The sequence below is a fragment of the Geotrypetes seraphini genome, chromosome 5 (genome assembly GCF_902459505.1).
Source record: "Geotrypetes seraphini chromosome 5, aGeoSer1.1, whole genome shotgun sequence".
Lineage (NCBI taxonomy): Eukaryota > Metazoa > Chordata > Amphibia > Gymnophiona > Dermophiidae > Geotrypetes > Geotrypetes seraphini.
In genome coordinates, this window is record NC_047088.1 from 155,569,361 (window position 1) to 155,583,361 (window position 14,001).

The 14,001-nt window shown below is 44.1% G+C and overlaps 1 protein-coding gene across 2 annotated transcripts in view; it reads right to left on the reverse strand.

Annotated features, from left to right (window-relative positions):
• The window catches only part of KCTD18 (potassium channel tetramerization domain containing 18), a 57,290-nt gene that overhangs the window by 32,205 nt on the left and 11,084 nt on the right, over window positions 1–14,001 (reverse strand). For both annotated transcript variants that reach the window (XM_033945092.1, XM_033945091.1), the window contains exon 3: window positions 12,803–13,014. In XM_033945092.1, coding sequence (XP_033800983.1) covers window positions 12,803–13,014 — 212 coding nt within the window. The remainder of the gene's footprint in view (window positions 1–12,802; window positions 13,015–14,001) is intronic.

Genomic DNA, 14,001 nt, shown 5'->3' on the forward strand with positions numbered 1-14,001 from the left:
GTGGGGCAGGGCGAGCAGGACAGTCAGGGCAGAGAGCAGGGTTTTTGCTCAAGCGACTGGTCTTCACCAATCGCTTGTTTTTGGATCGGCCAGCCCAGTTGGTGTGCCTTCTTTAGTTTAATGAATCACGTCCTTCCTACTTTGCATGCCGTTTCCCCTCATTTGCATGCATGGATAGGAGGATGATCGGTACAGAGGTTAGTGAATCGGGTCGGTACATGATCGGTGGGCTTAGTGAATCTAGCCCTTACCCTCTCTTCTACAAAGCTGTGCTAGTGGCTGCCGCGCGGCAACAACCCCGAAGCCCTTTAAATCTCTTTGGGCTTTCTGGCTGTTACTGCACAGCTTTGTAGAAGAGGGGGTTAGTCTGTTCAAAGGTCAGATTTCATCCATAAAGGGGTCAATAGTCAAAGCGATTTAACTGGCCAGAAATATTTCTGTCTGGTTAAATTGCTTGATCAGGGCTAACCAGTTATATTCATCAGCACTTAACCAGTTAGTATTGTTGAAAATGTCCAGTTAACAATCAACTCAAAACCAGCTATTTTGGGGGCGTTCTAGAGGAGTCAGCACTTGGTTGGTTAAATGCTGATATTCATCAAAGGCCATATCTCTCCTGTACTTCAACGGACCTTGGCTCTCTGGTTCAGTTTCATTTATGTTTCAAAGTTTTAATTTTTAGAGTCTTAAAAAAAATCTTGCCCCAGTTCATTTAACTGAAAAGTACCATCTTACAAAAGCCAACTTGTACAATGCAATTATCCAACAAATAACTACAATTAGAATTTAAGAGCAGCTATTAAGAGTACCTTCTCAGGCTTAGAACACATTTTGTATCCACTCTGAACCATTTTGGAGATAGCGATGTTATTATTCTGAGTTTGTTGTTATTATTCTCATCTTGCTTTGTTTTATATTTTTGTATGTCTTTTAAGTTATTTAATATTCACTGCTATGGGCATTTCAGAGGTGTTCGGAATAAATATAAACAGACCCAATATTCAGACAGCAGCGATCACTTTTTTGCTGACTGACACCAGTTGTAATCCTGGAAATTCAATGCAGGTCCACGTTCGAGCACCAGCACTGAATTTCCAGGTCTTCAGAGTCAGTTATATGCAATATTCAGCACTTAAGTAGCTATGAGTTATCACATAAATATAGGGTTGACTTATGTGGCCCAATTGATGCAGTTAACCTGATAAGTAAGGGGGCGTGGCTTAGCACGCACACAAAATGGTCGTGTGATCGCAGCGCTCCTCTTACCTGGGCAACCGTTGAATAAATAAAGATTTTCCTTTTAAACTGTTTTCGGCTGAAAACATCGGAGAGGACAGCGGGAGCATGGCGAGCACCCGACAGAGTAAAAGTGAAACCGGAGGAGCGGTGAAAAGGCAGAAGCAGGATTAAATTACCCCGAGTAAGGTTCCGCTTCCTGCTGATGTATCGGAGGAGTTAAGCAAAGCTGAAGTTATGGGGGAACTGAGGCAAATCAAACAAATGCTGACAGAGACTGTGAGTAATATGGCAGAACTGAAGGAAGAAATCCTGAATATACACAGACAAATGGAAGTAGCTAATAAAAAAACAACAGAGTTAGAAGTTAAAATGGAGAGCTTAGAATGTGAAGGAAAAAGATGCAAAAATGACAGTTTGGAAATAATTCAATTGAAAAGTCAGCTGGAAGATTACGAAAACCGTGGAAGAAGAAAGAATATAAAACTTTTTGGAATAAAGGAAAATTTGGAAGGGAAAAATGCAATACAGTTTTTAGAAAATTTAATTCTTAGATTATTGCAGTTGGATTTCAAACAGCCTTTGGAAATAGAACGGGCACACAGGATTCCAATAAAGAGTCTGGAAAATCAAGGGAGACCAAGACCATTAATATTCAAGATGTTAAGATACCAGCAAGCAATAGAAATTTTAAATGCTGCCAAAAAAGATAAAAACTTAAACTATAAAGGATCCAAAATATGGTTTTTACCAGACTTTGCTAAAAATACAGCAAATATTAGGAAGAAATTCCTTGATCTGAGATCTCAATTAAAGGAAAAAGGATATAAGTATGGGTTATATTACCCAGAAAAAATGAGGGTATCTTGTGGGGATAAATCTTTGTATTTTGTTGACCCGGAAAAACTAAAGACCTTTCTTTCACAATCAGAACCTATGTCATTTTAGCACAATGGGTGTTGAAATGAAGGGATAAATACTAAGACTGGATTGATGGATATTGAACAAAAAATTAAATATAAAGAACTATGGGACTTTTGTTGTTGGAAAAAGAAGAATATGCAACAAAGAACAGGAAATAAAAATGGACAAGTGAAAAAGAAAATAAAAGAATGTAAAGAAGAAAGAAGGATAGACTGGAAAGACATTAAAGTGAAGTTATTAGACTGAACTTTTAGGAGACTGAAAGATGGATGGCTGGAGTAAAGAATGAACAAGAAGGATTAAAGGACTGGACAAATTAACACAAAAGGAAAAGTGAAGACTGAATAGGAAAATAAATAGATGTGAAGAAGAAGAAAGCAGGACTGATAGACTAAAAGGATATTATAAAAAAAAAAATGAATGACAATTGGCAGTCAAAAGTCTTTTAAGAATGGATGGATGAGATAAGAAATAAATATGAAAGTTCAGTTTATTTAATAAGTCAGAAAAGGAGAAAGTAAAGAATGAAAGGACAATAAGGAAAAGATTGCAGAATGGACTAATGATAGAAACGACAAGTTATATGATATTTAAATGCAAGTAAAGGAAAGGAAAATGAATAATATAAAAAAAAGATACATAAGAATTTATTGGTAGCTGAAGGAATGTAAAGATTGATGTTGTGATAATATAGTTTTAAAAAGATTGGATTTAATTTGGAGAAGAGGGAATATAAAAAAAGGGAAAGAAAGGGAAAAAAAATTATTTTGAAAATGAAATAAAAATGTTTAAATACAAATAGGGGATAAAAACTTATAAAATTGAAAAGTTTTTTTTTAACAGAAATATATGAAGAGATGGATATTTGCTGTTGGATATTAAAAGGAGGATAGGAGAAGATGGATTAGATAATATAAGATATAGGAAAATGATACTTTTTATTAAATATATGAATATGATAGAATTTTCTTGAATGAAATAAAATGTTGGGGGAATGAATTAGAGATTGGTGAAATGATAAAAATGCATTAATGGAATGTTAGGAAATAAATATGGTTATGTGACTAAAGGTTAAATAATAGATAAAGAAATTAATTACTTTAAAATGGGGAAAAAAAAAAAGAAAAAAGGTTTTATGATTAGAAGAGAGATATAATTTGATATATTGTGGAGAGGTAGTGAGTTTGTCTCAATAAAGGATAAAGGGGTTATTAATAAATATTGGTTGCCTGGGGGGGAGGGGGGAAGTTGGGATTACTGTCCAATGTGTGTCCTTAAGCAGTCATTATATGGGGGGGAGGGGTGGGAAGAAGGTGGGTATTAAAGATATTACTAGGATGATTAAGGAAAAGATTAATAAGGGATTGGGTAATTTAGAGGTAAGAATGTGTGCCATGGGGAGAAGTTTTTTAGATCTTAGTTATGGAAGAAGGGAAGAGGAAGATTATGATGAGGAGTATAAAATATATTATGTCTTTTAAGATATTTTCTATTAATGTCAATGGCCTGAATCATGTAATCAAAAGGAAAAAGGTATTATCATTTTTAAAGAAGCAAAATGCGGATGTTTATTGTCTGCAGGAGACCCATCTTAATATAAAGGAATCACAGAAACTAACGGGTGGGTGGGTGAAAGAATGTTTTTTTGCTCCAGCAGAGGGTAAAAAAGCAGGAGTAGCAGTTCTTATAAATAAAAAGTGTATGACCAATTTTAAGATAGTAAATTCGGACCCACATGGAAGATGGCTACATGTTGATATAAGTATGGGGAATAATGCCCTGACGTTGTTCAATATATATGCCCCTAATTCGAATCAATCAGAATTCTTTAAAAAATTGCAGAGTATGTTGTTACCACTGGCTGCTTCTAATTTAGTGGTGGCTGGAGATTTTAATGCTGTAATGGATCCATTAATGGATAAAAAACCAGGTAAAAGTATAAAATCTTTAGGTTTAGATAATTTGGTTCAATCATGTGATTTGAAGGATATATGGCGTATTCTTCATTTTAATGATCAGGAATTTTCATTTTGTTCACAGGTTCATATTATTTTCAAGAATAGATTATATTTTTATTTCATTACATAAGGTGCAGCAAGTGATTAAGGCTTCCATTGATCCCATTATCATTTCGGATCATGCGGGAGTATGGATAGATTTACAATTAGATCAATTAGAAAATAGAAGACCTCTTTGGAGATTTGATATCTTTAATAAATGTGGATAATAAACTTTTGGCGAAAATTTTGGCTTTGAGATTAGCCAAAGCTCTCCCACATATTATAGACACGCATCAGACGGGTTTCGTTACTAAAAGACATTCCTCTAATAACTCTAGATTATTGTGTCCTATGTTAAATTTATCAAAAAAAATGGATGAACCGGCTTTTACAGTTTCCTTGGATGCAGAAAAAGCGTTTGATAGGGTAGAATGGAATTTTATGTATCAGGCTTTAGAATGGTTTGGTATAGGTTCTGGATTTATACAAATGGTAAAAACATTGTATAGCTTCCCGATTGCAAGATTAAATATTAATAATATGATATCTGATGGTTTTCAATTGCAGAGGGGAGGTAGACAAGGTTGTCCTTTATCTCCTTTGTTTTTTGATGTTGTATTAGAACCCTTATTGTTAGCAATACAGCAAGCAAGGGGGATACAGGGTATTCCATATTCTGATATGGAATATAAAATTTTGGCTTATGCGGATGATATTTTACTTTATTTGAGGAATCCAGAGTCTATCTTATCTTGTCTATTGGAATTAATTGATATGTTTGGCAAATTTTCAGGTTATAAAATTAATTGGAGTAAGTCTGAACTTATACCTTTAAATGTTCATTGTGTAAAAGGATTATTTGACGCTTTTCCGTTCATATGGAAAGAAGAAGGATTTAAATATCTTGGCATTCAAGTTAAAAATACAATTGAAGATACAGTAAAAGAAAATGAAAAATTTGTATTTAAAAGAGTTACAGAGTTATGTGAGCAATGGAATCCGTTACATCTTTCTTGGTGGGGGAGAGTTCAAACTATTAAAATGATGATCTTGCCTGTAGTTTGCTACCAAATGAGTATGATACCTATTTATTTTCAGGGGTCCTTTTATAAAAAGCTTAATAGCATTTTAACGAAATTTCTTTGGCTTGGTAAAAACGCATAGAATAGCTTTGGTATCTTTGCAAAAATCAATTAAGGAGGGAGGGGTAAATTTTCCAAATTTTTATAGGTACCATCAAGCCTATATTTTACGTCAGGGTATGTATTGGATCCTCCCAGAACTGATAGATAATGCACCGGATTGGTTATATTTGGAATGGCGCCTTATGTTTCCCCTAAATTTAGTTCATCTTCCAAGTATAAACATGCCTAGAAGATACAGAGAAAATAAGATATTAATGGATACTTGGAAAACGTTGAGGTTTATTAGTAAATTAACACCTGTCCCAATAAACAAGTCAACTAAGGAGAAATTAGGTTCTTACCTGCTAATTTACTTTCTTTTAGCTTCTCCAGACCAGTAGAGGTTAACTTTACGATTGGGTATATATCTAATCATGACCAGCAGGTGGAGACTGAAAACAAAACTTTGGGACAGTATATCCTAGCCCCTCCTCTCTATTTCCCTCAGTCTGCCGAATAGCCAAGCAGAACCAAGAACTGGAAAACAACAGAGAGAAAAAACAATACTCCGAAAGGAGTAACAAATAACATACCCAAAAATGCTGTTGGAAAATGCAGAGGAGAAATTCCCGAAGGAATAAGGTCCCCACAGCTCGCCAGCTAAGCCAGCCGAGCCACAGCCGCTGTTCTTCAATTCTCCCCGGCCCTAGAAAAATACTAGAACCCGCAGCAAAAACCAAAAACTGCCCGCGCAACAGCCCCAACAACAACAACAACAGACAGGGTGGGGACCTCTACTGGTCTGGAGAAGCTAAAAGAAAGTAAATTAGCAGGTAAGAACCTAATTTCTCCTTCTTTAGCACTCTCCAGACCAGTAGAGGTTAACTTTACGATTGGGACGTACCAAAGCAGTCCCTCTCACGGGCGGGACCCCCGAAGGGCCGATACCAGAACACGCTCACCGAACACCGCGTCCCGACGCGCCTGAACATCTACCCGATAATGCCGAACAAATGAATGCAAGGAGGACCAAACCGCAGCCTTACAAATATCCACCGGAGGCACGAGCGACGACTCAGCCCAAGAAGCCGCCTGACCCCTAGTGGAATGAGCCTTGAGAAACTCCGGAACCGGCTTCTGACTCAGAAGATAAGCGGAAGCAATCATCTCCTTGATCCAACGCGCAATAGTAGCCTTAGAAGCGCCAGCCCCCCGACGAGGACCCGCCAGAAGCACAAAGAGATGATCGGAGCTCCGAAAATCCCGGGTCCGCTGCACATAAGCATGGAGGACCCGACCGACATCCAACTTGCGCAGCTGTCGTTGCTCAGAAGAACCCTCCCGACTACCCAAGACCGGGAGGACCACCGATTGATTGACATGAAAAGGAGAAACTACCTTCGGCAGAAAGGAAGGAACAGGCCGCAAAACAACCCGCTCCTTCGAAAACTCCAGGAAGGGAGCCCTACAAGAGAAAGCCTGTAGCTCAGACACCCGTCTAGCGGAAGAAATGGCCACCAAAAAGACCGACTTCAGCGTAAGGTCCTTCAACGAACAGCCATCCAACGGCTCGAAAGGAGGGCGCACTAGAACAGAGAGAACCAGATTGAGATCCCAAGAGGGAATCGAGGGCCTTATGGGAGGCCTGATCAACTTGGCCGCCCTAAGAAAGCGAATCACATCAGGAATGGCTGACAAACGCTGACCTGTCACCAGCCCCCGAAAAGCCGACAGGGCCGCCAGATGAACCCGAAGAGAAGACCAGGCCAGGCCCCTATCCAGGCCATCCTGCAAAAACTCTAGAATGTTAGGCAGAGAAGCGCGAAAGGAGACCACTCCCCGCGCTCGGCACCATTCCTCAAAAAGACGCCAAACCCGTACATAAGCCCGAGAGGTAGAAAGCCTCCGGGACCCCAAAAGTGTAGAGATCACCTTGTCGGAATATCCCTTCTTACTCAGGCGGCCCCTTTCAAGAGCCAAGCCGTAAGACAAAAGGGAGACGGGTCGAACATGGGAATGGGACCCTGCGTCAGAAGATCGCACTCGAGAGGCAGAGGAAGAGGATCCGCCACCAGATGCCTCACCAGATCCGCATACCACGGACGACGAGGCCAATCCGGAGCCACCAAGACCACCAGCCCCGGATGGCGAACAATGCGAAGCAGTACTCTGCCCACTAATGGCCAAGGAGGGAACACATACAACAGCCCCTCCGTTGGCCACGGTTGGACCAGAGCATCCAGACCCTCGGCCAGACCGTCCCTGCGACGACTGAAGAAGCGGGGTACTTTGGCGTTGCCACTTGTAGCCATCAGATCCATCAGGGGCTGCCCCCAAGCACGCACTAGCAACTGAAACGCCTCGGCGCCGAGACACCACTCTCCCGGATCCAAGAAGTGACGACTGAGGAAGTCCGCCTGAACGTTTTCTACCCCGGCAATGTGAGAGGCCGAGAGGTCCAGAAGATGCGACTCCGCCCAAACCATGAGCCGAGCCGCCTCCTGCGCCACCAGAGTGCTCTTGGTGCCCCCCTGACGATTGACATAAGCCACCGCCGTGGCATTGTCCGACAGGACTCTGACCGACTTGCCCAACAAAAGGGAGTGGAAAGCCAACAGCGCCAGCCGGACCGCCCTGGTCTCCAACACGTTGATCGACCAGGAGGCCTCCTCCGTGGACCAGGTTCCCTGAGCTGAGTGACCCAGACACTGGGCCCCCCAACCCAGGAGACTCGCATCCGTAAGGAGCACCGTCCACTGCGGAAGATCCAGACCCACCCCCTGAACTAGGTGAGGGGTCCGGAGCCACCAACGCAGACTGCAGCGCGCCAAGCCTCGCAGGGGGACCGGAACATCCATCCCGTGCCTCTGGGGAGACCACCTCCGGAGCAGAGCATACTGGAGAGGACGCATGTGGGCCCGCGCCCACCTCACCACGTCCAGGGACGCCGCCATCGACCCCAGGACCTGGAGGAAATCTCGCGCCCGAGGACACCGGGACGCCAAAAGCAGGCGAATCTGAGACTGCAATTTGCTCACCCGGGCCTCTGGGAGGAAGACCTTCCCCAAGGAGGTGTCGAACAGCACCCCGAGGTACTCCAGACACTGAGCCGGAACCAACCGACTCTTGGAAAGGTTGACCACCCAGCCCAGCGACCGGAGAAACTCCACCACCCGAGCCGTAACCCGGGAGCTTTCCTGCAACGACTTGGCCCGAATTAACCAGTCGTCCAGGTAGGGGTGTACCAGAATGCCCTCCGACCGCAAGGCTGCCGCGACGACCACCATCACCTTGGTGAACGTCCGGGGAGCCGTGGCCAGCCCAAAGGGAAGCGCACAGAACTGATAGTGCCGACCCAAGATCGCAAAGCGCAGGAAACGCTGATGAGAGGTCCGAATAGGAACATGCAAGTAGGCCTCCGTCAGATCGAGAGAAGTGAGAAACTCCCCCGGCTGAACCGCCAGAATGACCGACCGCAGCGTTTCCATACGGAAAGAGGGAACCTTGAGAGCCCTGTTGACCCCTTTCAAATCGAGGATGGGCCGAAAAGTCCCCTCCTTCTTGGGCACCACAAAGTAAATGGAGTACCTGCCCGTGCCCCACTCCGGGGGGGGCACTGGAACTACTGCCCTGAGATCTAGCAAGCGCTGAAGGGTCTGGCGAAAAGCCTGCGTCTTCCCCGGAGTCTGACACGGAGAAGCGAGGAAAAAATCCGGCAGAGAGCGGGCGAACTCCAGGGCATAACCGTCCCGCACCACCTCCAGGACCCACTGATCGGACGTGATCTCGGCCCATTTGGGAAAAAAATCGCGCAGCCGGGCCCCCACCGGAACCAAGGGGGGCGCCGGCAAGGCGTCATTGTGCAGGACGGGAAGCGGGGGAACCGGCGGAGGGGTTCCCTGCCCCCCGACGGGCCCCCCGAAAGGGCTGCATGCGCTGGAAGAACCGACCCCGGGAAAACCCCGGAGACTGGAAAGAAGCAGCCCCACGCCCAGGGCGATACTTGCGAAATTCCCGCAAACGCCCCCGGGCCGCACCACCCCGAGACGCCGGGCGGGCACGGTCCTCCGGCAAACGGGGAACTTTCGAGTCCGACAGAGTCTGAATCAACTTATCCAAGTCCTCTCCAAATAAAAACGACCCCCGAAAGGGAAATTTAGTAAGCTTAGCTTTGGACGCAGCATCCGCCGCCCAAGCGCGCAGCCACAACACACGCCTTGCGGCCACGCCAAAAGCCATGGACTTAGCCGAGATCCGCACCAAGTCATACAGAGCATCCGAGAGGAATGAGGCAGCCATCTCAATCTTCGCTACCTCCTGATCCACCAGAGACCAGTCGTCAGACTCTCGATCCAAGACCCGCTCCGCCCACCGAAACACGGCGCGAGCGACCAGTCCCCCACAAATAGCCGCCTGGACCCCAAAGGCAGAGACTTGAAAATTTTGCTTAAGGATGGTCTCCAATTTGCGCTCCTCCGAGTCCCGCAAGGCAGAACCGCCCTCAACAGGCACGGTATGCCGCTTGGAAATAGCCGAGACCACCGCATCCACGACTGGCGAAGCTAACGTAGCCCGATCCCCTTCAGGAATGGGATACAGGCGAGCCATGCTGCGCGCCAGCCGAAACGGCGTCTCCGGCGTTTTCCACTGCTCAAGAATAATATCCCGAATATCCTGATGCATAGGAAAAGAGCGGGAAACGGAACGGATCCCTCGTAACAGAGGGTCCCCCACACGCGGAGTCTCCGGCGGCGCGTCCTCAAAACGCAAAGCCGAAGAAACCTGTTGAATAAGGTCAGGCAGCTCATCTCTCTGAAAAAGGCGCACCACGGACGCCTCGTCACTGGAGAACGGGAAACCCGACAACCCGCCGCCAGCTTCCGTCCCCTCCAGAGGGTCCTGGAATTCCTCAGAAGGGTCCAGGTCCTCCTCCAGACCGACACGTTCCTCCGACCACAAATCCTCGTCCCACGACACCCGCGGACGCTTGGACAAGAGAGGCGGCGGAGGGGACGTCACGTCAGACGAGAGAGGCAAAGCCGCAGGGAGCGCGGAGGAAACCCCACCCCCCGAGACCCCCTGGGCGCAACCGGGACCCCCAGCCGCCTGAAAATAGGCTTTGCATAATGAAAAGAAAAAATCAGGGGAAAAACCCCCCGAGGGTCCCAAGGGACTCCCTGCCACAGCAGGGGACCCAGCAGAAACCTGCCCCTGCTTAGCCAAAACAGGGGGAAGGTCACCTGAGGTGGAAGACAAAATGGAGGGGCCAGACAGAGAAGATGGCGTCTTTCCCGCCAAAACAGCTCCCTCCATAGCCTGCAGCGGCTGAGAGACCTGAATAGTCTCAGCCGCTAAAACAGGCAAGCCGGCATCAGCTGTCAAAATATCAGCTGAGAGGGAATCCTCTAAAACCCGACCGTCGGCGGCTCGGGGAATCCCTCCGTGGGCGGACGGAGAAGACCGGGCTTCTCCACCGTTCCCTGCCGACTCGCGAGGCACCATCGGCGGGGAGCTCTGGGCGCCTGCAGCCGCTGCCGACGGAGCTCCTCCACCGCACCGGCCTGAACACCGCTTGCACAGGCCGGCCGCGAGTGCCTCGCGTCTGGAGCACAATGAGCACTTTTTCCCTTTAGAAGTGCTCATTGCTCCATACGCGACCTAGCTGTAAAAAAGTGCCGGTTAGTTGAAAAAATACAGTAAAATACAGTTTTCTTAAAGGGATACAACCCTCCAGACCAGCACTACCTCAGGATTTTTTTTTTTTTTTTTTTTACACAGAACAGACTCCACAGGCTCTCGAAGCAATATGCCTTGCTTGATTTAGGGGGCAAGGCTTACTGCTGAGGCTCCTCTAAAAAAATATGGGGAGGTGGAGGAAGTGGGGGGAGGGACCCCGCTCGTGACCCGCCGGGTTTGACACCCCCGAGGTCGGACGAACCCCCAAACAGAGTCCGTCCAAGCTCCGTCCGGCTAAAAACAGGGACAATAAACCTCTAAACAAATTCCAACAGCCCTACCAAGGGAGATGGGTACAGATCACTCAACACCTGCTGGAGACTGAAAGAAGACTGAGGGAAATAGAGAGGAGGGGCTAGGATATACTGTCCCAAAGTTTTGTTTTCAGTCTCCACCTGCTGGTCATGATTAGATATATACCCAATCGTAAAGTTAACCTCTACTGGTCTGGAGAGTGCTAAAGAATCAGTCTTTATGGATAAACTCCAAGATTAAAATTGGCGGAGCTCAAATCCTTTGGAAGGACTGGATTATTGCAGGCATTAGATCTCTGAATGATGTTATTTCGGAAGGTAAACTGCTGGAATTTTCACAATTGCAACATAGATTTGGTCTTAGTAAAAAACAAAGTTTTAAATGGTTGCAATTGAAGCAGGCCATTCAGGTTGGGTTCCCTGAATGGAAAACATTGAATAATCAATATAGTTTAGAGTTCTTATGCTTCCAAGCAGACTTCCTAGGGCATCAAGCCGCATTGTGGTATAAATTAATATCTGGATATTTGAATAAAAAACCAAAAAATGGTCTAAGAGACATTTGGAGCATTGAGATTAAGCATCAAATTACTGCATCTCAATGGCCACTAATTTGGTCTTGGAGAATGAGATGTACAGTGTCAGCATCTATGAGACAAACTTGGTTCTTTTTATTACATAGAGCTTTTTGGACCCCTACACGTTTGCAAAAATTAGATAGTTCTAAGTCCAATAAATGCTGGCACAGTAATCTGGAACCTGGGACGTTGGATCATTTACTGTATCATTGTCCCTACATTAAAAGTTTTTGGAATGCAATTTGGCCACAAATTAATAAATTGTTGGAAAATCATGTAGCAATATCATATGATACAGTGTTATTTGGAATGATGATGAGAAAAAAAAGTCAAATTTCACCAGAAAATAACAAGCTTTTACTAGTCATGACAGGGGTTGCCATTCAGCATATAACCAATAACTGGAAGAATCATAGTAACCTTAATTATACATTTTGGTGGAATACAATTTGTCATATATTCAAAATGGAAAGAGTAATAGCAATACAAAGAGGGACATATCCTAAATTTATAAAAATATGGGGGCCATTGACAAAGTATTGTACTGAATGAATAGTAGGATTTATCTTCTTCTTTTTCTTGTCTTCTTTATGGCACACATGGAGGGGGGGGTAGTGAAAATAATTTTACATAACATGTTATAATATGGTATACAATATGTATAAGGTGATTGGAAAGTTAAGTGTTGCATATCGGTATTTAACTGATCAAGTGCAAATTCCAATCACAAAATGCCTCCAAAACAGGCAGTTTTCAATTCGCTACTAATTGGTTATTTTCAGTAATACTAACCGGTTAAGTGTTGCTGAAAACTAGCAGTTAGCTTAGAACAGACAATTTAACCAACCAAGAGCTGTTTATGGCTGGTTAAATCGCTTTGCGTATTGATCCCAATTTGCCAAGTTAAAAGCTACTTAAAAAAGAAAACAAAAACATAAAAAAGGCAAGACCTTTTTAAGTTCTATATTTGACCTTAAAGAGTATGTCTCCATTTCATTGGCCAAATGGTCAATAAGGTTGTAAGGGTATGGGATTCCAAAATAATCTGCCTCTTCCTGTAGGGCCAGTCGAGTTGGTTCATCACTGGGTATGCATACTTCACCATGAAGATAGTCTAGCAGGTATTTGAAAAGGACTCCATTCCGCTCAATAAGGCATGCACCTACATCAGAAGAAAGAAATAAAGAAAAATGAGTACTGAAAATACTACATGCAACTTCTTTAAACAGACTGGTTGGGTACTCACAGAGGCTGGTGCACTAAAGTGCAAAAAAATTTAAGCATTCTCGTTTTTTATTCACACACCTTTTGCTACTAGTCTTCCACATTATTAAACTTATAGGAAAATTTTACAACTCACTCAAGTGCAGGCAGATTTTTTTCACAAAAATCACATTTGCAAAGTTATTTTCATACATAATTATCTTTACAAAAGTCTGCATTTCAGTCTCTCATTAGATAAATTTGCATGAAGTTTCACAGACATTAAGCTGTGTGTTCAACATGGAAAGATTATTTCCTTGATAATCTTTCTAGTAGAAAGGTACAATAGTTGTGACATTATATGAAGAAACATTTCAGAAAGAAATTAGAAATTAGATGCCTTCAGTTCATTCAAAACACAGAATAACTTATAAAATAGCCGTTAATATTCAAAACCCATAAAACCAAGGAACCAGCCTTTATTGATAGACTCCTCATTCCGCATGATCCTCCCAGAACCCTTCGTGCCATCACTAAAGATTATTAGAACTTTCTCAGTAACTGCCCCCATGATCTGGAACTCATTTCCAACTAATATTAGAGAACAGCAAAATGTGGATAAATTCAAAAGGTGCATTAAATTAAAATGTTTTCTTTTTAAAGACGCCTTCGAACATTAACTTTTCCTTTTCTGATTTTCAGGTACCCAATAGTAAACAACTTACTCCCTTAATTCCTTTTGTTTTTTCCTTCAATGTTTTATTTTCTAACATAAGAAGTTGCCTCCGCTGGGGCAGACCAGAGGTCCATCCTGCCCAGCGGTCCGCTCCCGCGGCAGCCCATCAGGCCACTGCCTGAACAGTGGTCTCTGACTAATTTTGTAATTAACCTCTAATCCTGTCCCTATAACCTTACCTCTACTCCTATCTGTACCCCTCAATCCCTT